This window comes from Sprattus sprattus (genome assembly GCF_963457725.1).
Source record: "Sprattus sprattus genome assembly, chromosome: 2".
Classification (NCBI taxonomy): domain Eukaryota; kingdom Metazoa; phylum Chordata; class Actinopteri; order Clupeiformes; family Clupeidae; genus Sprattus; species Sprattus sprattus.
The window spans coordinates 61,471,534-61,495,098 of record NC_137921.1 but is presented as its reverse complement, the minus strand read 5'-3'; the positions used below and the strand labels follow the sequence as shown (position 1 = coordinate 61,495,098).

Below are 23,565 nucleotides of genomic sequence, written 5' to 3'. Positions count from 1 at the left end.
ATATGCACATACGTGCACGGTCATACTGAAATTAATTTTGAAGCCAGCCGGGGCCAGGCTTATATCAGCAACCCACTGACTGATGGATGACTGCTCTACCACCTGAGCCCCAACCACAGTTATGATACAAGATGAAAGTTGATTTGCAGCATTATTTCAGAAGACACAAAAACATAACATAGGTTGTATTGATGTCTTTTATTTTCAGCACTACAAGTGCAAGATTACCTGGGGGACACAACGTTGGTCCAGTGTACAGTGTGGCACCATACTCTGTGAGGGACAGTTCACACACAAAGATCAAAAGTGTTAATACCTACACACACGCATCCCAGAACCATGTGGACAACCTTGCTTCCTTGATTCTGTAACAATCAAACAAGAGTTGCATAGTAGTAGCAGTAATGTGCATATTTATAAAGACAAGATTAATTCTGTTAGATAGCTCATTTTTGTAAGTTGTTGAGAAACAAATAAGGTCCTGACAAAAGGATGTTGAGTAACACAATGTTCATTTGTGGGAGAATTATCCCTTTTAGGCGAGGTGTACAATTCGCTGACAGACATATAAGCACTTTTCAGTGCAGGGGTGGATTTACAATACCGCCTCTTTGAGGTTTTTTTCTTTTCATTTCACAAACATTTCCCACAATGTTAAACAGTGACAAATGTAAATTATACCAAATTAGTTGAAAGTACTTGGCTTTCGCCAACCATTCTACTGTAGTATGTGTGTTTTCTAAAGAGAACAACCTTTTTCTCTTGGATGGCTCCTTTTTCCTCTGTGTGTGTTGCATGACGACATCATCTCTTCACAGCTAATGTCTCTTACAATGGGAACACAGGCTGTGTACAGAGTTAAGGCTGGAATCAAACAATGTTTCCTGCCAGATACCGGAACTACTTTGGGGGGGGGGGGGGGCTTGAAAGAAAAATCCATCCCATCAAATTTCGACCTTCACATGTCCAAGCAGGGGCGTAAAATATTTGGTTTACCTATTTTTTATTATTAAATTATTTATCCATTCGTTTGTCGGTTCTACAGTTTTTATTCCTCTGTGACTGAGTTTTTTTTCTGTGAGAAGACGAGGTCTTTGACTTCTGCGGTCAATGAGAGCAACTCTTTGTGGATGGCCTCGGCGTCGTCCCCACTGCCGTCTCCTCCCTCCTGCTCCTGCTCCTGCTTCTTCCCCTGGCTATGGCTCTGGCCCACCAGCTGCCTCACCACCAGTGCCTGGTACCGTGACAGCAGCTTATGCTGATCCTACACAACCACAAACCACACAGGCATCCATTAGTAAACGCTGTCCACTGGGGCAAATTCCATAAAAGGCTTCTAATATATAACTTAACCTCCACAGAGTTGGGCACTACCTGATATCTACATGGATATCTGGGGCACCACTACCATCATGTTAGAAGCTAACTCAACTTTTGAGTGTATACCTGACAGAAATAGTGACTTTGAATATTTCAGAATGTTGCTGGAATGAGGACGAGTGGATTTGTGCAATGTGAGCAGTGAATGTGGCACGGCACCTCAGGGATCTTGCCGACCAAGGTGCCTATAATCTGGGGCACGCAGCGTCCGGGCGCGTGCAGCATGCAGTGGGTGGTGGCCTGGAAGAGCAGCACGCTGGTCAGGTGCAGCACCAGCGCAGGGTCCTCCGTCAGCTTCAGCTGCTCCAGCAGGGCCTGCCGGTGCTGAAAGAGGGCCTGCCTGCAGGAGAGCACACACACAACACACACCACACACCACACACACACACGTCAGATACATATTGGAGAGCTGATTCCTTTGCAGTAGAGTAGCTGTTTAAAACATGAAATGGCTTTTTTCATCTATCTACAATTCTACATCATCATCATTTTCAGAAGGACTACATACGGATGCAAGTGTATTAAATTGACATAACTGCCACAACTCCACAGTGTGTTGACATTTGTACATTTGTGTCTTTTTGAAGGAGCAATTATAATGAGGTGTTCAAAGACGTGTATACATGCAGACGAGACAAAAGAAATACTGGCAACATAAAATCACATGACTTTTGCACAATTTCCTTCCCTTTTCTAAGTGGACCAAACCCAAAGGAACATAATTATATGTGTTTAAAACTGTACCGCTCTCTCTTCTTGTCTCCTCTCTTCAGCATGAACCCGCACTCTTCGGAAGTGGCTTCTAAATTGGTAATAAAGTCCTCAATACTCTGTAAAAGAAAAAGTGCACACCAAATTATCTTAAATGAAGTCATTTCTATACCATTATGAATGACAAAAAGCAAGGCTTCTTCTGGGAGCTTTTCACATTGGCAGAAATGGAAATAAATGGATGTGCTCGAGCTGAACTGGTGACCTACTTTTCCATTCAGAGAGTTATGCAGCTTCATTAGAGGAGCCTTGGTCTCATTCGGCATCTTTCCCAAGATCTTTGATCGAACCTGAGGGACACAGCACACTGAAGATGGCGTTTCACACACTTCCAGAATTAAAAACTCAGTAAACACACCAACAGCACGTTACCTCATTAGTAATGGCACCCGAGCCGTCTGAAGTGATCATGCCATCCGATGCCACAAAATTGACAAGGATGTTGGTGACGTCGGTGCAGACAGTCTTCAGCACATGCTTGGCGATGTTTACTTGGGTGTCATCTAATGAAAGGAATTCGAGCAGTTAGTACGTTTAAAATCAGCGGTTGGAAGAAAAAGTCAAACAAAAAGCACAATGCATATGCGGCCGTTAAACGGTATACCTGAGAAGCTCTTTGTGCCCTTATCAAAAAGCTTGATGTTGTTGTACAAGTTAGTGACCTCCTCCTGAAGGTCCTTAACATTCTTCTTGCGATTGCCCCCTGAACCTGAAGAGCTCGAGGACAGAAATGTTGTTCGCACCACCTCCTGGTAGGTCTTTGCCAAAGGCCTGCCAGATGAGAATAATTATTTGAATTAATACTTTTACTAAACAAAACAATAAAGTTTGACATGGAATTTGTTGTTGGGGAGAGTTCACGATCACTCACAAATATACAAAAGAGATTCAAACCTCAGCAAATGTTCTGCCAGATCCAGCAGCATGTCCTCAGAGCAGTCACACACCTTCTCCTCCAGGACTCCCACAATCTCATCAACAGACATGAAAGGAATCTCTGCCTGGCGACTGGCATCTTCAAAAGAAATCCATAAGAAATCCATGTTAACACAGTGAAAAGTCAATACACATATAAAGGCTATACAAGATGGGACTCTAAATCTATGGCTAGAATACGTGCTCATACTTTGCGTGGTGGCTCCGGCCTCATCATCACTGTCTTCATCTTTTCTCATCCCCTTTTTCTTGGTCTTGCGGATCCTGAACTCCCGGGCGTTGCCCCCACCACCACTTTTCACACTGCCACTACCCTCTGGGGAAAGGACATGCAAGACAGTTTGTTTAAGATCACAGAAGCCACATGAGAGGCCCGACACTAGTCTTATTGTTGGAAGGCTTTGGTCTGTGGTGCACAACTTCCGTCACCTGTAGTTTTCTTCTTACGATCGTCCCGCTTGTCTTTTTTGGAGGTGGCAGTGTTATTAGCCAGCACAGATGGCTGCCGAAGGTCCTCTTCTGTGATCAAAAATACTGGATTGCTCTTGACTTCCTGGAAAAGAAAAAGAAGAACTTTGTGTTAAAAATGGCATATCCAAAGAAACCCTAAGGTAAGAAAATATTGCAAACAACTTTTTAATGCATTCATTTATTAATGAATATTGGCTCACTGACGTTTAATATGATGCAAATAATGTTTCAAAACCATAAAACTGTTGAACTGCTTCTTTCACTAGTGAATATTTCATTGTGCATACACAACCTTACCTTCTGTGCTTTGTGCTGCATGGCCTCATCAAACAGAGTCAAGCAGTTGCTGATAAACTTCTCGCTGACCACCACGCTGCCGCTCAGGACCCGGGCAGATGACTGCACATTGGTCGTTCTCATGACTTGGCTTATCAGGATGCCAACATCGTCATTAGACAAACTGCTGGGTAGGATTGGCTGGGTACATGAGGAGCAGTTAAACAAGTTATAAGCCTGACACAATTATCAACTATTAACGGCAGACCATACAAAGATCAACTCGTAATTGTATGTACTTCTAATCAAGGTAGTAATGCCAAAGTTCAGTTGTCATGGCCTCAATGAGCTTTCCGGACCTGTAAATCTGTCCAGGTGGCTGAGCTCACTGCCTCTTCCACTGACGCTTCCAGCTGGTCAACTAAAGCCTGACCCACACAGGCTGACTTCAGGAAGAGCAGTTTGCTGGACTTAAAGCGCTTCTTAATGTAGTTAATAGGATCTGGGATGCCCAGTCGAGTCAGGGCTTCAAACTCTGAAAACATGCGAATAGAAAGCATTTTAGATAATACAAATAGAGAATGAAGCCATGTCAGGGGTGTCATTAACAGAGTGGAAAGACAAATAGAAAAGAGTTTCCCTTTGTAGTTCACACTCACAAAAATGAGCCAGAAAAAAGTAAGGATATTTGATATACGAGTCAAGACTCACCAAGATATCCATTCTGCTTGAGGAAAGAGTCCACCCAGTTGCTCTGTGTCTTGGAGTAGATGTCAGGGATGTAGACGGCTTTGTCCTGTCTGCCCCCCACCACTGTGCCTTTCACACGGCCAGTGTTCACCAGGTCCTCCAGCACAGCTGGGGACAACACACCACGTCAGGAGGGCTACTGCACTAGACTTCTTGACAATTGTGGCAGAAAACTATTCATTTGAAATAATATTACACCAAAAGATATTACTCAACGGTTTCAACTGTATATTTCTAAATCAGCAAATGCACATAGAAATAAACATACATGTCTTGATGCCAGGGACAGATTCTCAAAATGTCTTCTTCAGACATCTTATTGCCATTCTCTGTCTACTATACTTACAATAAAGAAGATGCTCCTGAAACCCATGGACACCGATGAGATTATTGACGGGTGTTGGCCTGGAAACACAGTGGCACATTAGGCCTTAAAAGCATTCACAATAGCAGAAGGTTCTTCAAATTGGAAGGAGAGAGAAAGAGAGAGAGAGCAGAAAATGGCAAGGGAGCAGGGCAAAAGCAGACACATGAAGAAACTGGAGCATACCGGGTGACTGCACTGAAAAGCCCTCGGATTCGTGCTTTGTGGCGCAGCACAAAGGCCTCTGTGAAAATCACCCCCCTGTTGTATTGGTCCATTTGGCCCTGGATGATTTTGCCCAAGCGCATAGACAGCTCCTGGCACACAAAGAGCAAGGTATTGTTAGACATGGGTCACTCTAATCACAAACCTACACGAACGTCTACCAGAGCCTTTTGAACTCACCTCTGTAAGGAAATCACCAGGCAGGTCATAGTTTTTGCAGAGTTCAGGGATGGTTACCTGGCCAGCCTCTTGTAATTTATCATTAACCTCCTCTGCAAGGCGATTTAGGTAGGTCCTGTGATAGTGTATGGTTACAAAAATGTTTGCAATAACAGCTGAGAACAACGTTTCTATTTGGCACAGTCATGAGGCTGCATACAAGTAGTGCATTGCATTTTCCAAATGAATACATCGTCCTAAACCAATATGTTCCTTGAGTGCATGTTTTATTTAAGTGTAAAAATGGTTATCTGTGGTGCAAATTAAATGCAAATTGCAATTTTGAATAAAAAGTTTATACACACTGACAGTAATGGACAATAACACTTACTCGTCAATTAGCTGCCCGAGAACCAGCTGAATGTTTCTATCTGATTTTGCTATTTCATTGGCTCTCTTTTCAACGTGTACCAAATCCACATTAATGATCTGAAGAAAAAGTGCATGAACAAACCCATTTCAGTATCAACATTAGATTATATAAAAGAGTGTCTATTTGAAATGATAACATATGGCAACAATCATTGTAATCAAATGGATGGTGCACATTAGTCAAGGGATGAAATATTACTATTAAAATAGCATAGTTTCTTGCCATTGTTATATTTACAGGTATATGTCAATTTAACAAACTTACTTTTTGTAGGTCCACAATGTTAACTCGACCTTTCATAAAAAGAAGAGTAAAGGCATGTCATCAATACCCTAATGGCTATTCATCCAGTTAAAACACACACACATTTAGGTTTTTAATTTACAACCTTTATATGCTTGTTATTGTATTGAGTATTGTTTTGGGGAGAAAAAAAGAAAAGAAACTGACCTCCATGAATATAGAGTTCATCCCGGATTTCTCTGGTAATCTGACTTGGTGTAATGTACTCTTTTCCGTCCAGCGTATGAACTACATCTAGTTTCTTTTCTTCCACAAGTTTAGCAACAATTTCTATGCAATTTCTTTCTGATAATCTACACCACAGGGGGAAAGCACAGAGTATGCATGGGGTCAATGAAACGAGCAACCATTTTTTTCCCCCATGCCATTAAATGACACATGTAAGACTTTCTATATGCTGGTATATAAGGCACCGCTCACTTTGCAAGATATGATTTTGAACTTTGACAACTAGCGATGTGCTAAATACGAAGCTTGTTAACTTGACTAGAAAGTCAACGTCTTATATGGCTCTATAGTAGGCTAGTAGTAATAGAGAAATAGAGAGGCAGCTTTGAAAGCTGTAAACTAAGTATCAGCTGTCTTTAGTATTTTGCAACACTGTTTGGAGAATACCGTTAGCTATGCCAGTTAGCTAGTTCAAATGAGCTCAGAATACAGAAAACTGCAGTCAAATCGTAGACGTCTGGCATTGGTGAAATAACACTGACCATGATACTTTGTTGCCGAACATCACAACATCTGTTTAATACTGACGTTAGGTGGTTTGTATTCAGACCATATATTTATCTAGCTAACTAAGCTGGCTCATTTAACACCATTATAGTTGTTCAAAGTGTTGTACTTGCATATGTTCTGATCTGGCTAGATTGTTTTCTACAACGGAAAGTTTAAAATGTGGCATTTGACCACTTCCTATGGTATAATTTGCTACTGCAGCTTACGAGGCACTATCTACACACCAACCTGTCGGCTTTACCGTTAGCTGTTGCTAACCAGCTACATAGCTAGCTAGCTTACCTACCTTTGCACAGTGTCTGCAAATTGTGCTCTTTGAAAGTCTGCAGCGAGTCGCCGAATTTCCTCCCAATCAGCTGCCATCGTGGTGTCTAGTGAGTATACTTAATTATTATGTTGATAGTACACTGTCCTGTTACCATAAGTTGCAACAGACTGGTAGAAAGCAGGTTGAATTGGTTAGCCTAGGTTTTCACAGTGTTGACAATCAGCATGCTAAGCAGTCCCACGTCAGCTTAGAAAAACGTAATACGGATAGCTATGAAGTGCAATTTGGCTTCTGTAGAAGCGGTTGGGAATATCCCAGATCGTTTAACTGTAGGCTACCATAAGGACAGTATAGGCCTACTATTCATTCAGTCTATTTGGGGAAAATGGCATAACATTATGTTTACCCCCAAAAGTAGCCTACACACGTTTTACAAAGGAAAATATACTCTGTGATTCTTTCCCCACCAGATTGATACAGTAAGGTTTATTGGCTAATAATTCCACACCGGATTTTGGTTTCCACATGGATATTAAAAATGTTCATGAACACAACAACAAATTAAAAGGTGTTTACTTACAATATGGTTAACGGCCTGCAGCTACTGTAGAATCAAATACTGATCTACAAAACATACAGCATATAAAACCTACAGTGATGGCAGGATACTGTGCTGTTTTTAAACATTTGTGACACATTCTTCATACACATATATTTGAGATATTGAATATGGCACAAAGCCATGTGAATGCTATAAAAAAAAATCACCGTGATAAGGTGAATATCTGAGGGCACATAAATAAGATGAATGAATCAGTGGGAGCCCATGAATAGCATAATGCCTGAAGCTGGTGCATGTCTATCACAAGTTGATTTTTAAAGGTTATAGATAAAGTGGGACGATTACTCTAAATTTGAACACATTGGTAGATCATCAGTCAGTAAGCTACACTACGAAGCCTCAAAAAATGTCAATATGGATCAGTATCATCAGTGATACATACAATTGTTTAGTCCCAAAACCATATGTCAAGATTGTTACACACTTTATACTCCTTATGATTTTTTATATAGTCACAGACACGGCATGTGTGCTCTGCCCAAAATAAGGGCATTTTCACCTTGAATTGTTTCCGCCAGTCAAAGTACTGCAAATACACCTTGTCATTTTTGTCCAGGAACAATAGGTGCTCAGCTAACTCTTTAGGGGAAAGGAAATCATCCACATGAATGATAGCATCTCCTGGCACAAAGTTTTCATAATTCTGACGAGAAGGTCCAAGGACGATGGGCACTGCACCCGCAGAGAGAGGGTTGAAGAGTTTCTCAGTGATGTAGTCTTTGTGAATGGAGTTCTCAAATGAGAGATAGAATTTACAACTAGATATGGTTGAGAAAAAATCTTTGTCAATGATGTATTCTCCAAAGGCTTGGCCGTATGTATGTATCTCAATGTACTTACTCAACTCACTGTAGTATTTCACTCTGGCATGGTCAGCATTCCAGTTACTAACAATCCAGCACACCATCTTTGTCTTGCTTGGCAGTATGAACTCCTCATCTTCCTGAATGGGCACCACTGATCCGTAAGGCACCGGTATGTCAGCATCTTGGCGATAATTCAGAGTCACATTAAACAACTTTTCAATTCCAGGAAGTTTTTGAGAATGAGATGGTGATTCCAGATTCATCCATACCCACTTTTGAAATGAAGGATGCTGTAGTGGTGGCAGGTTTGATAAATCCTTGCTTATGTCTCTGTGATGAATTATTACTCCACGCGACTTGTTATATAAACTCCGGTCTGCCGTTAAGTAACAACCATCAATATTGAACAATGTATTGCAAACGAGAGAGTCCAACTCATATGTCTGACCAAATGGCCATAACCAGATGAGCACTACAGTCTGTTCCACTTCTTTCTTGACTATAGGTAGGGCCTTAATCTTGATTGCAGATGTTACTGTTTCAGTGGCCCCTGATAGCCAGTTATTAGACGGTTTAAAGTACATTAAAAGTACGGACAAAAAACAGCCAAGCAGGAGGAAACCAATAAGAAGTGTCCGCAGAATTCCGCTGAAAGATGTTGAAGGCATACTTTGTGCTATTTAAACAGAAGAGAGAGTAAATAATATGTTGATGGTTTTCCTCCCAAAGTATCATAATTCAAGCAAGTAAAGCCAAATATAAACCCTAGATATTATATGAGATGAACTTACCTGGGAAGTTAAACTGTTATTGCCCACTTGGGAATCACATTGAGTAATTACTATAAATCTTAATCTTAACACATAATAATTAACACAGAACACTAAGAAAACTCTTATTCACCAGATGATTGAAAGAGAAAAGTGTACACCTCTTTTAGCAGGGCAAAATATTACTCAAAGTAATATCATTTTATATGTTTTCCTTTTGGCCTCTGCATTTCAATTTGATCTCTTGAGTCTGATCCCACTCTGATTTCCAGTCTCCCCTGAACAAAGATACAAAAAAAAAAAATATATCACCTTTCAGATAATTGAACACTTGTATCTAATTATAATACTTGTATACACAGCTTTAAAGGCAAATCCAAAGTGGTGTATGTGGCTTTCCACTTAAACAATTACGTTGTCATACATACCCCATGACATAGCAATATGTTGATTGTAACACTTGACTCAACTCACAACAAAATAATAAGCCTTCTCTGTGTGTTCAATGCAAGCCTCCATTAGGTCACTCTTGTGACACCGAGAATTGTTACAATCTTGCCCTGGTTGGTTCCAATTCTGTTAATTATTGAGAGAAATACAACTTATAATAATAAAAAGAAGATAATTTGCCATGGTCGCTGCGTAATTAATACAGCAGTACAAGAGACCCGATAGACATATGGGGGTTATTTTAGTCATGTCACTCTGTGTGCTTGTTCAAATACTGCAACGCGTGAAAAGCCCTACTCCACATTGCAGACGCACTCTATCACACTGCATCGCCATCAGCACTCCACGCTGAGTGCCAAATTTTACGATCCTTACGTGTAGCCTATGTAATTGGCTAAGGTTAATCAAATCCTGACGAATTTATTGATAAAAAGGGTTGTTCGCTGACATTGGCTGTGTTATTTACAACTTGCCCTGCTGCGGTGTTTTGGAATGTGATAACGTAAGAAGCTGAATTATATGTCAAATTATTTATGCATCCGATCTATCCATCAAGTCCTCCTCAAAACGCGACCGTCGTTTTTAGACACCATTACACTGCGCAAGGGTGTAGATTCAAGTAACGTTAAAATAATCTTACAAGCTACGTAATCACTGGATAGCATGTGAGAGTGAGGCAACCCAAGAAAATGAAATAACGGAGTTATATTATATGTCGCCATTTGTTGGAGTTGCTTGCATGCAAAATGAATTGATTGCTGCTGTTGAAGAATGCTTTAAATCAAGCACTCACCTTATAGTAATCTTTGTAATTGAGACCGTCACTCTGACACATTTAGGGTTTTATTGCAGTGGTATTGCATACTGAAAAGACATTCACCTGCAATCTCCATTCTGCCAGCTCCAGCTCTCCCCCCTTTAATTTGCTGCAGATGCAACCAGCGAGTACTCGATACCCCCCTTCGTCGCTGTAGGCGCCTCCCGGTGCTTCTGCTGCCTACTACCCATCTTTAGAGTAGCAAGTGTGGCTCTGTATCTCTTTAACTGCAAAATCTAATCTGTTACTCAAATGGGGCGAAATAACATAATGGTGCAGTGATGTACTGTCTCATAATATTGGTGGTCAGTCTTATCTGAAAGTAATCTAAACTAATTCTGATTTAAATAGAATGTAACATTTTGTAGCTATATTGCTATATTGATGTTCTTTATCACATGAGTGCTGGGGGGCAACATGTACGTATAACTGTGTTGAGATATGGACATTGTCAGAGCTTTTGGAAATAAGTGCTGTCTGCCGTCAAAAAAAAAAACCCCTACCAACTGTGGGTCCTCCACTTGTTAAGAAAGACCATACAAGTCTCTATCTAAAACTAAGACCAGAAGAGACTGCTTTATCAGGTGATTAAATCTCTTTGTCTCTTTGAGAGATTTTGTATTGCCCATATAGATGTATTGGTCTGTTTGTGTAGTCCTATGTATGAATGCCAGCCATTAGCTGGATGAAGCAGTTAATGATGGTGAAAATGATGCTGAGGATAAAAGTCAATGAATTACTTGACAACTGGCACTTTTATATTCAGCTCTTGTGTTTGGATTGAGCATAATTGCATGTTTTTGTCTGCTGTATACAAAAATAGGTTAATAAACATATTTCATTTTCATTATCATAAACTTTCATTTTGGGTCATCATCAGGCAGGAGGTAGGCAGTTCTTTAGAGGCTGCGTGGAACAGTTTATTTACAATATAAGTGATCGCTCATGGTCATTAACAACAGCAAGGATGGCAGACTGTTACACATGCAGTCTCTCAATGTCCCAGAGTTCCTTAGTGCTGGTGCTGGGGACTTGTGGAATGTCCGAGACCTATTCAAGTTTGAACCCAAAAAGTGAGCCTTAAAGGGAAGCCGCTGGTGGCGTTTTCTCACCTGCCAACCAATGTGGTTGTTGATGTGGGAGGCAGTTCTAGTGGGCAGGGCCCTCAGCTGAAGAGGAGTATGCTTTGTTGACGAGAAGGTCTGTGAGGCCCATATCTGAATCTAATTGTCGAATGGGAAACCTTCTTGACTCTTGGCACTTTCTTGTCTTTTGGTTGGATCATGTCTAGTGAGGAATTCCAGGTGTAATCAGGTATCAGTCCCACATCACTGAGTAGATTATCATTTTGGCAAGGGAAGTAGCTGTAAATTCCTGGAATTTAAGGATATACGATACTGGCTGAGACCAACCACCTGAAGTTCCCTCATTGTGATTTGTGCAGACACCAGGGGGAACTGGCACCACTCTCTGCTTCCAGATTCACTAGGTCGATTGTCTGCTTAGGCTGGAGACCTGGGGCCTTATTCACAAAGCTTTTTATCTTACCACTAAGAGTGCTCCTAACTCGCGCTAAAACATTTTACGTAGGAGTAATTTCTTAAAAGTGATTCACAACGCCTCTGAGACCTACTCATACTAAGGATAATACAAACTCCTAAGCTTAAGATAAAAGCACCGTTGCTATGGATGACGTCGATTCTCATGCACGAGTTTAGAAGGGGTGAGGACGGTGATTGGTTGTTGACAGGCTCTCTCATTAAAAACTCATTCGTGACGTCCCTCTAACAATCCCACTATATCAACTGAAAACTAGAAAATGCATTTCCTGAAGGAAATACCAGTGCATGAAATGCAAAGGTTAAGAAAGGAAGAAGAAAAGAAAGAAGAGTGAAAGAAGGAAAGAAGAAAGGAAAGAAGAGTGTAAGAAGGAAAGGAGAGTGAAGAAAGGAAAGAAAAGTGTAAGAAGGAAAGAAGAGTGGATGAAGGAAAAAAGAAAGGCAAGAAGAGTGGAAGAAGGAAAGACAAAAGGAAAGAAGAGTGAAGAAAGGAGAGAAGAGTGGAAGAGGGAAAGAAGAAAGGAAAGAAGAGTGAAAGAAGGAAAGAAGAGTGAAGAAAGGAAAGAAGAGTGGAAGAAGGAAAGAAGAAAAGAAAGAAGAGTGAAATAATGAAAGAAGAAAGGAAAGAAGAGTGAAGGAAGGAAAGAAGAGTGGAAGAAGGAAATAAGGAAAGAAAGAAGAGTGAAAGAAGGAAAGAAGAGTGTAAGAAGGAAAGAAGAGTGAAGAAAGGAAAGAAAAGTGGAAGAAGGAAAGAAGAGTGGATGAAGGAAAAAAGAAAGGCAAGAAGAGTGGAAGAAGGAAAGAAAAATGGAAGAAGAAAATAAGAAAGGAAAGAAGAGTGGAAGAAGGAAAGAAGAGTGAACAAGAGTGGCTCTGGATGAAGAGATAAAGAGAGAGTGAAAATATTGAAAAAAGGAGATAAAAATGGAGTGAAGAAGAGAGATTGAGTGTGAGAGAAAGTTGACAGAGAGAAAGATGGAGAGATGGAGAGAAAAAAAAATAGAGAATGGATGGTGTCTTAATGTTCCTAGTTACAGTTAAATTGAGAGGGACAGAGAGAGAAGAGGTTCTTTGGATTTGGCACAGGTGTCAGTGAAGCATACTAAGGCAGAAGGCAGTAACTTCTATGTTAAAGCTCAGTGGTATGATAACAATGGAATAATGACCCTATTAATTAATCAGTAGTAATACTATTTCATTTATCACAATTACCAATACAATGATTATCACACACACACACACACACACACCATTGAATTATCACATTAAGCACATAAAACAATGAATTTGAATTGTCACATGAAACACATAAAACATCTATGTCAGTCCATTGGGGTGTGTGTGTGTGTGTGTGTGTGTGTGAGAGAGAGAGAGAGAGAGAGAGAGAGAGAGAGAGAGAGAGAGAGAGAGAGAGAGAGAGAGAGAGAGAGAGAGAGAGAGAGAGAACGATAGAGAATGAGGCCCATTTTCCCCCTCCACATGCCCCCGCTCGCCAAGCGAAGTTACCCGATTTAGATGCACCTTTTTCGGACTAGCCACAGGCACTGGGTGGGGGAATAGCCCGATAGCTTAGCATATCTGCCATGCAATTCTAATGGTAATGCTACCTAGCTTGGTATGCTAACTGTCGGTAGCCTATACATCGTGAAATCAACCAAAATACTGATGTCACTGGCTTTAATTTGATAATGGCATGTTAGTAGTACATTTAATATCAGTACATTTGTTTAATTACTGCTGATATTTTACAAATACGTCAAAAACTCATTTTTGACCAAACTTGAAGTTACGGTCTTTTGCCTTAGCACGGCAGAGTAAAGCACAGGTGCAAGCCAGTTTAAAGACCCTATTATGATGTCATAATGGCCCAATGTAAGTCAATGGGAGAAATTTATATTCGTTTTTCTTTAATATCTTAAAAAGTATAAAGTTTAGAAAAGTGAAAAATACATAGCATAAGTGTCGTTTACAAGACCTACGCGACAAAGTTTGAATGAAGTTTCTACGTTAAGTGGTTCGGGCTGAATTAATCGCAGAAAAAGGTAACAAGAATAAGAAGAAGAAGAAGCCTAGGAATAACAATACAGGGCATTTCATGCACTGTAATTAGAGAATAACCTAGGCTTCAAATTAAGTCATATTAAATAGTTATGGACAGTGCAGTTAGCAGAATGCACACGCATGATGACAAGTTTGTGCATCCAACGGGAATGACACTTTGCACGTTAAGAGAAATAGAAAGCGATCAATATAAAATATGGCAATTGCATGTAATCAAGGCAGTAATAATTAAAGCACCCAGCAAACCAGCCCTTGACCACTTCAAATATCGAACGTGAAACGTAGCCTAAGCGAAAGCCTACTGGTCCCAGGACCAATAGCCACTGTCACCCCAGCGGCATCCAGCTGGTAAGTTCTCAAAAACCTGCTGCAGACCGCTCTCCGTTGAAATGCACGAGTCATCGGTATATCCAGGCCACGGTGGACGAAAACGTCTTGATCTTTTGATGGGGCAATTATTGTAATGTGTGTCCCGTCACTGGACATTCCTGCGATCGCCATGGAATTTACTTTGATCTTGTGTAATAGGCGATTGGATTGTCCAAAGGCAACTGGATAAACTGTTGGATGATGTGGGGTCTACAGTGCGTTGATAGTTTGATGAATTAAACGGCTGACTGATGATTCCCAGTGTCGTCATTTGCGTTTTCCGCGAAGCCAAATATGCTATCTTTATGTTTCCAAACATTTCACTTCGGGACACATCGTTGTTTAAAGGCGTCATTGCATCCCGCGCTAATTCTACGACAATATTAATACCTTCACGGTTTAAGCAAGGTCTTTTATCAATTCCAAGTCGGCTGCAGCCATCTTACGATTTTTTGTGAATAAGTCTTAGTGACTTAGGAGTCCTCATGAGGAGTTTTAAGCTGTCTTAGACTTAGGTGCTACTTTTAGGGATAAAATACTTTGTGAATTGCTCTTAGTAAAAAAAAATAGGAGTCCTAAATTTAAGACTGACACGCCCATTATTTTTAGGAGTTTCTCCTAAATTCGCCACTTATGAGCTACTTTTAGCCCTAAGATTCTTTGTGAATACGGCCCCTGGTCTGCAAATGTATTGTTTTTCAAAGAGTCTACCTTTTCATACGGCCCATGCCATTTTGTCAGGAACTTGCAGGTGACAGTAGATATGAACATTAGCACTCAGTTACTGGGTTGGACTTTAATTCTAACTAAAATTCTTAGGAAAGACTTGTGTGTAGGTGGTTTAAACATCCCTTCAACCTTTTTATTTGGTGATCTTGCCTGACATTTCTTCAGGTCCTTGAAGTGTGGTGCAGCACTGATGTCATAGACATCATCTCACTGATTGATTAAACTGGGTCACTTCCCAGGCTTGTTGGAAACTATGAGCTCAGGGGGCCCCTATACCAGAGCCTCTGCGTGAAGTCGCTGTTATGTATCTCTTATTTGTGGTTGAAAAATGTGTATTTTGTTCATTTGCTAATGGCTTTAAATTAGTGTACCTCTGCTGTGTTAAAAAATGTGCACGTGCGCCAGGGGTGTAACTATAGACAATGCAGCCAGCGCGGAAGGTTTGTAGGTAAAGCAGACCCTGCCTTCTAAATTTTGTCGCTCATATGGATGTGAAAGTGTTGCTAGTTTAATGCGACAGTGATCAAGGATGTTTTTTTTTTTACTCTTAGATACCTTATGCTATATACAGTATTCCCTCAAAATGGCAAACCTGCCTCTGGCATGGTTTTCATAATATTAAGGGGGAAACAGTAGCAATCTAACACAATTATTTGCTTATCGTACATACAGTACACTATAGACATTATCAAAAAGCAGATTCAATGAAATTAATAATTTCGTATGTATTTGTTTTATTTGTCATATACAGATATGCAATGATGATTGCTAGGTAATATGTATCTTGTTCGCTAACGTCAAGTCTGTATTTGATCATGTGACGATACGATACGATACAGCTAGTTTATGCGCAGAATCTGAACAGCAAGACCTACAAGCTGACTTAAGTAGCCTACACTTGCCAAACAACGCCTTTCAAACATAAAAGTGGTGATGCATGATTTGTTCTTTCAATGGACAGGATAGCCAGCCCATTCAGCCTCTCCTGCCCCATGCTGCTCAGGTAGGTCTTAATCAGTTTCAACTTGGAAAAGAATCACTCGGCTGTTGCCGTCACATGTAATGTCAGAAACAATAGCAGGGCATCGAAGGTGGATGTTATGGAGTAAACTTTGACCTGTTTACTTTCCCAATACAATAGCCAAAGTATCTAATGGGACAGTTAAATCCAACACATTGTTGGTCAAATACAGTATATAAGCCTAATGTGTGTGCGTGCGTGTTTTGCGAGACACAATATTTTTTTTCGCGAAGGGGGGGGGGGGGGGGGGGGGCTTTTACATGTACAGGCCTAGGGGCCCAGGGTTACATTTTACAGTTACATTTTGCTCTCATCTGAGCAGACGGTATTCTCCCAGTATTTCACAGGCTTGTCCAAATGTTGTGCAGCAAACTTTAAACAAGCTTCAACATTCTTTTTCTTCAGCATTGGAGTCTTGCCTGGTGAGCGTGCATACAGGCCATGGCGGTTGAGTGCATTACAAAATGATGTTCTTTCCACATCCGGATTATGGCCCCAACTGTGCTAAATGGAACATTAAGAAGTTTCGTAATGTGTCCGTTACCACTGCAATCAGTATGTTTTGCAACATTAAGGTTGCGAAGATCTTGCGAGAGCTCTTTGCTTTTACCCATCATGAGATGTTTGTATTGGGGAAGTAGACAGGTTAAACAGAAAGATATCAGAAACATGGATAGCACACTGACACACTAACGTAAACAGACGATCAAAGCGCTGAAAGGTTCTTTAAAAACACTGATAAAAGGCACGAATTGTTGCGGTGGCACACACAGCAGCTTAACCCACGCTTGGCAGCGACCTGACTCTGAATTATAACCTGTTAAATAGGGGCTCGGGAGCTTGAATGATAGCAGCTGTGCAGGAAACATTATTGCTATCTCCCTGTTGTAGTGGTCATCAGCTCGTAGGCGATGATGAGCTATATGACAGGGAAAACCTCTGTCTAACCACTACAACAGGGACTCAGTCTCCCAATTTGCCAAGATGCTGATCGCGGTGAGGTGAGGTGTGCACTGCCCTGCTATTGTTTCTGACTATGTGACTGTGGCAACAGCCGGGTGATCCTTTTCCAAATGTTTTCACTCTGAGTAGATATACAATAAACGTTTTAGTCTACTTTTGGCTATAATTGGGTGCATTTACATTTTAATGTTTATGAATGTACACTGTCCCTCTTGATTGAACATTAAAAAAGCATGCTTGAAGCAATCTTATTTGATGGCTATGGTTAGCCAGCCACAACAAAATTGGTGATTTTATCATTAATGGCACCTTTATGCAGGTAGGCATGATGTGCTCATAGGACTTTGACCCAATTCCAGTCTTTCCAGTCACAAAAAGATGCCAGGATTTGTCCCTAGTCATCCTGTGGCTGCTTTTACAGTCTTATGACCTTCTGAGCTACCCGTAACTGGTCTGTTGACCCTTAAGCATCCATCATTAAAGAGGTGGTTGACACAGGGATAAGTACTACAGGTGCTATCTTGCCACTTTGGTCCTCGAGCTTGTTATGCCTGCATTCTCCACCAGTTGTGAGAGGCAAACAGAAAAGTTCTTTAGAGCCCTTGAGGGGTGTTTTAATTACAATACAACGTTTTGCAAGGGATCCCTTGTAGTTTTTCACAACAGAGGAGTGGTGCGGGGGCTCGGTGTCCCAGGGTTCCTTGGTGCTGGCAATGCAAAGGCCAGTAATGGCAGGGGAGAGCCCTTGTACAGTGGCAGGAGCAGCTGAATGCTACTTGCTCCACTATTATTGTTGAGTGAGATTGAGCGTTATCTTTGGTGGAGGATAGGGGCTGTAAATGCAGTGGGGAGCAAACACGTCTGCTTCAGCGTCACACCCTAAGTTCTTAAGTTGATGAAACAAACATTTATTTGGGGAGACACACGTTGCTTTACATTATGCCCAGAAAGGTTTTCTTAAGAAGTGATAGGTCTGACCTTGCCCTGCACACTGGACAACGCTAAGAGACAGGACACACTACACAACACACCACATTACGCAAAAGTAAAGCAAAATTAACTCTTTTCCAGCACATTTCCAGCACAGATTTGACTTCAGGACCATTCCAGGCAGCACACATATTAAACGGCCCTACACATGAGAAAGTAATCCTCCATCATTGCTATTGCTAGATGCAAAAATGGAAAATGTTTAGACATGTTTGTTCCAATGATGTTAGCACCACCTTCTGGTCAATCTGAGAAACAATTTTGGTCAGTTTTGCAATTTTTTAAAATAATTAAAATGTGATTTCAATTAAAAAGTATAAAAACAAAAATGATATAATGAACATGATGAAGTAATTATTTATGTTTTGTGAAGTTGGGTAAGGTAAGGGAAAAACAGTAACTGCATGTGATGTTCAGGAATGGTGGTAGTGCCTTCACATTTCCAGAATGTGTCGTCACTACCAGCCTTCTGATTTTTGAACACCTATGATTACAGACTGTTGAGTAGCAGAACAAAATGGCTCACAAACTATGATGCCTGAAATGCACACAGGTGAAGTATGGAACAGACAGGCTCTCTACAGACAACTAGTAGCCGTTATACTTTTGATAAGTCTACTTGCAAACTACATTTATGGAAGGGGGATACAGCAAACATGATGAGCTAATGTTACAGCTCATTATGCAGGGAAGGCTTTATAATTTAACCTTTCTTGGTGTCTCTGTCATTTCACACTTCTGTAGTTTCATTTATAGCCCCACATGAAAATAGAGGGACCATTAGTAGACTGGAATAATGATTAAAGCACTGAGAACTCAGTTATATCTCAAGTCAAGTAACAGCTAAATTTACGGCACATGTAGCCCATGGGGCCTTACTATCATGAAATCAATTAAAATCAATTCATATCATGAATTCAATTAATAAAATATCCTGCATATACACAAAAAAAATCACATGGTCCGTTTTTTATTTATCTTTTAACAAAGTTAACAAAATATTTTTGTTTTAGAGTTTTGAATAGCCAGCAAAGGTTGATAGTGCACCATCTTTTAGTGGCACTCAATTTATTTGATGAATGGTTGAATACATCAATGTAATTACCAATGCTGGTCAGGGTATGAGGGGTGTCCTACACTTGTAGTTTCAGCACCAAACACAAGAGGGCAGTAGAACACCATCAGTTTCAACATATTTTACACAGTCCTTCAAATCCACTTCAAGCACCGTAAACCAGTGCCACTGCCACCAGACAACACGGGAAATGCTTGTGTAAAAGATTTACCATAATAACTCCCTCTATAATCTGTATTTAATATTAATATATTTCAAAAAAGCAGTTTGAAGACACTGTAATGTTTGATCAAATTAATTGAATTGAGTCACAAGATTGCTCAATGAAAGCAGATTTAAAAATATATACGTTTAAGGTTTTATTGTAAGACCTTTCATTTAGCAGCTTTCCTCCTAAGCTAATGTCTTTGTGCTTGGCTATTTAAATGATGATGTACATATATGATACATACTACTACATGTTGTCTCCATGTCTGGAATGTATAGACACATGATTTTATGTAAATAATTAATTTCTTGCCTAACTTAGTGCAACTGTGCTTTTTAAAAGTGTTTCTCTCTTTCCTTGCATCCGCCCTGATAGATCTCACTCCCCTCCATCTGATTAACCCCAGGATCCTGCTGAGTCCGGTGGCAGACAGGGCCCCTGACTGAGCCGGCTCATTTTCACTTGGATTCTTTTCATTTAGCTCCTTAAGGCAGACTCCTCCATCACCTAGAAAGCAGATTAAATATGACCGTGGATTTTCAGTCACACTGAGGTAGAGGGGAAATACATTTGAATTCACTGGCACTGCAACCTCAATCTTATTCTTTAAAACACTCAATTGAACTGCTTAATGGTCATGTCTTGCAGATTTCTGATCGCTCGTTGCTGAAACTACCTTTGTTTCTGTTTCAATGAAACTGTTGAGAATGCAGGGACAAACTTATAACGTATCCTAAAAAAATCAAGACATCCTCCAAATATAGATACTAAAAATAAGACTCTCTTCAAATGATCACAAAATGCATTTATAAAACACAAGAATGATGCATTTGTGTACTTGTGTTGCATTTAGTCTTTTTTTTTTTACATGTTGTCTTTTAGCAGACTTGCAAGGATATATATTCATTTTATAAATCTTCACTGATGGCACACTGCACATCAGGAGCAATTAGGGGTTCAGTGTCTTGCTTAAGGACGCTTCGACAGTGAGGAATCGAACTAGCAACATTCTGATTACTAAACAACTTCTCTACCTCCTGCGCCATTGTCGCCCAACAAAAGTCTTTGGTCAGTTGAGGCAGGTTGTAGTCCTTAACACATACTTAGTGCCACAGCATGAACCTATGAATGTATTAAGCATTAGTTGCATTCATGTTTTATTCACCATAAATAACAGGATTCAAGTATATCATTATGTTCAAGGTGTTGCAATTAACAACAATTTACCCATAATTCAGACCAAAACTGGTGACACTCCCTGGCTATCAACACAAACAAATCAAGAACATTGAAATAAGTTACTGTTTCTACTTTTACTTCTTTTATCAAATACATACAATAGCATGAAAAACACTAAATGAGTTATGACAAATAATGTGCTCTGATCGGTTGGTCCCTGTCATTTGTGTAGTTCAAGTGACACTATTTGAGTAGTGTAACTCTGTCGAGTGTAAACTGCAGCTTTCACGTTTGCCTTGCGTCCGTGGCCAGAGCACATCTGGGGTGTTATTTAGCAGGAACACGTTCCTGTATTCTGCTGTTGCCGATGATCTGTATAAGTGACCTTTTCCACTTGCAACAAATGTTTCTTCTGTATAATGGAAAAGGGTTAGGTTCGCAACATGTAAACGCACTCATAAGTTGAACTGGATCTCATTGATGCAATCAAAGCTGTTCGTATCAAACGTACATAGTAGACCTTTCATGTACCAGGCACATCAAGTTGTGTACTAGATAGTTAATATAGATAGGGAGATCATTTCTGATAGTATTTTGGAAAAACCTGAAAACACCATTATCGTGTTTTTAAGGGCAATATGAGGACAACCGTGCCAGTACTGATGTATCATCTCAGAGCAGAAGGCTCATGATTGGTCAAATCAGTGCAGAGCCTGGTGACTCATGGTGACTGGTGATTTGCCTTGATAAAAATAAAGCATGGTAAAAATAACGCCCCTTAACACTTGAAAGGTTTGACACATTTAAAGGTTCTTTCCTGCTGTTCCTGTCTGGGGGAATAGTTCATTGTGAGTTCCCTCTGTATTCTGTTAGTGAGGGTAGAAATAGTATAATTGAATCTTTTGCCAGCTAATCTCATCATGTTTTAACACGATGCACTGAACTGCTGTGGTGTCTGTATATGTATCTATATACTGTACAATGTCTCTAAATAGATCTGTTTCCTTTTACAATGTGTAAGGGGAAGCAATCCTCACCCAGCAACTACAACTGAACACATAAACTATTCAGAATGTAATCTCAGAATGAATGCTTTTGGAACTTATAAGAGGCCATATATATGGTAGGCATCATCACTCAGTATGTCAAGACCACAAGGACTTTGCCAGTGATCGAGAAAAACAACCGAAAAGCAGGGCGCTAAAATATTTAATAAACAAGACACATACTCAATAAGCTGCCATCCACCACAGGAGGTACAAAAGTTCAGGGATCTAATTCTAAAATGTCAAAGGAACTCGCTTTTTTTTTGTGATTATTACCTCTTTCAAGAAATTAGGTCAGGTTTCCTCAGTGATTTACAAATGGAGAGAACGCCTCTTTGAAATGTTATCAAGAAGACTAGGTTGCGAAAAAGACAAAAGTCATTCCTTTAAGATGAAATGTCAAAACCAAGTGTTTATTTACATTTTCTTACAATAACTAGATACATAACGATGGACATAAAATATGAGATGAATATTTTTTTTTTTTTTTTTAACACAACAGAGAAACTAATTATGTAGTGAACAGTGAGATGTGCTTTAATTAAAAGGTAAATGGTTAATGAACGTTATGACTCATGACTACACATTTTAGAGAACCTTACACACTCTAACAGTACATGTATGTGTTCTTTGAAAAAGACAATAGCAAGTGTCATGTCATTGGGCTGTTATTTTAAAAAGCACACAGGTCAGAAACACTGATACACACTGAGAGAAACCTCCAGCTTTGACAGTGATGGTGACAGATACGCTAACTAATTCAGGGGATCTAACACACAGACAAATGGATAACAGTCATTCACACTGACACTGGACACAATAGAAGACATGAGCAACAAGTTACACTGGAACATTCAAACATAAACAGAACAGTGGCTCTCTCTTAACCACACAGCATGCTTGGAGTCACTTACAGTCTGTTACCTAGTGCTTGGGAATGTATTAACCCCCTGCATGTTACTCAGCCCCCACCCAACCACCCAGGCATTCAAAACAAAGTCTCAGAGGTGCTGGGGAAGCTGACGCTGTCTTTTAGAGCGCCCTTGTGGGTCGTTGGTGGAAATAAACATTTGGGGTAAACGGCAAAGCCATAGTCTATGTCTGTCTCTGTCAAAATAACAGAACATGCGGGGGGGAGCTGTGGTGCAAGCAGCAGCAGCCCTGTACCATGAATGGGTCGGAATACCCATGGGGACCCGGTTCGAGTCCGACTCGCGGTCATTTCCCAATCCATCTCCAGATCTTTCTCCAGCTCACTTCCTGTGTCTCTCTACTGTCCTATCTGATTTAAGGCATAAAAGCCCAAAAATAAATCTTATCACAGAACATGGACCGACCCGTTGACTCAAACCCCCTTTTTTGCGTTCTGTGCACGTGGTTCACTATCTTCTCCTCAGTGGGTGGGTGACACAAGCTTGATTCTGTTGAGCCCTGGCGTCAGCAAGAGCCTGCCTGGCCAGCTGGTGCGCCTCCCTCAGGCGTTCACACAGGTTATAGAAGCAGTCCAAGTCAGGCCCACCCCTCCACCCCTGGCTCTAGGAGAGGCCCGGACAGTAAATCCACAGAAGCCTGGAGCTCGTGTCCAAACACGGGGCAGGGCTGCAGGGGTGCACTTCGGTACGCCCACAGGACCAGGGGCGGATGAAAGTCCCAGTCCCACTGCTGACGGCTGGTCAAGATGGCAAGATGGCTGCCCAGAGTGGTAATAAAACATTCCACTAGTCTGTCACTCTGGGGATGCATCGGTGTCGTCTAATATGGTTTTATGCCCAGCTGCAGGCCAAGCTCTCTGAACACGCCAGCTTCAAAAACGACCTGTGGTCACT

The 23,565-nt window shown here is 40.7% G+C and overlaps 2 protein-coding genes across 2 annotated transcripts; both read right to left on the bottom strand.

Annotated features, from left to right (window-relative positions):
- Positions 1-234: 234 nt before the first annotated feature.
- On the bottom strand, positions 235-7,301 carry ufl1 (UFM1-specific ligase 1). Its single transcript, XM_080860659.1, has 19 exons — positions 7,093-7,301; positions 6,216-6,361; positions 6,030-6,058; positions 5,724-5,821; positions 5,354-5,468; positions 5,135-5,265; positions 4,931-4,989; positions 4,546-4,692; positions 4,194-4,369; positions 3,856-4,035; positions 3,517-3,640; positions 3,278-3,403; positions 3,046-3,166; positions 2,756-2,922; positions 2,524-2,654; positions 2,361-2,441; positions 2,125-2,210; positions 1,540-1,720; positions 235-1,264 (listed from the first exon to the last, which is right to left on the bottom strand). Exons 1-19 carry the CDS (start codon positions 7,167-7,169, stop codon positions 1,049-1,051), a joined length of 2,391 nt encoding a protein of 796 aa, XP_080716785.1. The 5' UTR covers positions 7,170-7,301; the 3' UTR covers positions 235-1,048.
- Positions 7,302-8,084: 783 nt separating this feature from the next.
- Positions 8,085-9,173, bottom strand: LOC308360384 (4-galactosyl-N-acetylglucosaminide 3-alpha-L-fucosyltransferase 9-like; the record flags this gene model as incomplete). Its single annotated transcript, XM_080832294.1, has 1 exon — positions 8,085-9,173. The coding sequence occupies exon 1, from the start codon at positions 9,168-9,170 to the stop codon at positions 8,085-8,087; it is 1,086 nt and encodes a 361-aa protein (XP_080688420.1). The 5' UTR covers positions 9,171-9,173.
- Between the last annotated feature and the right edge of the window lie 14,392 nt (positions 9,174-23,565).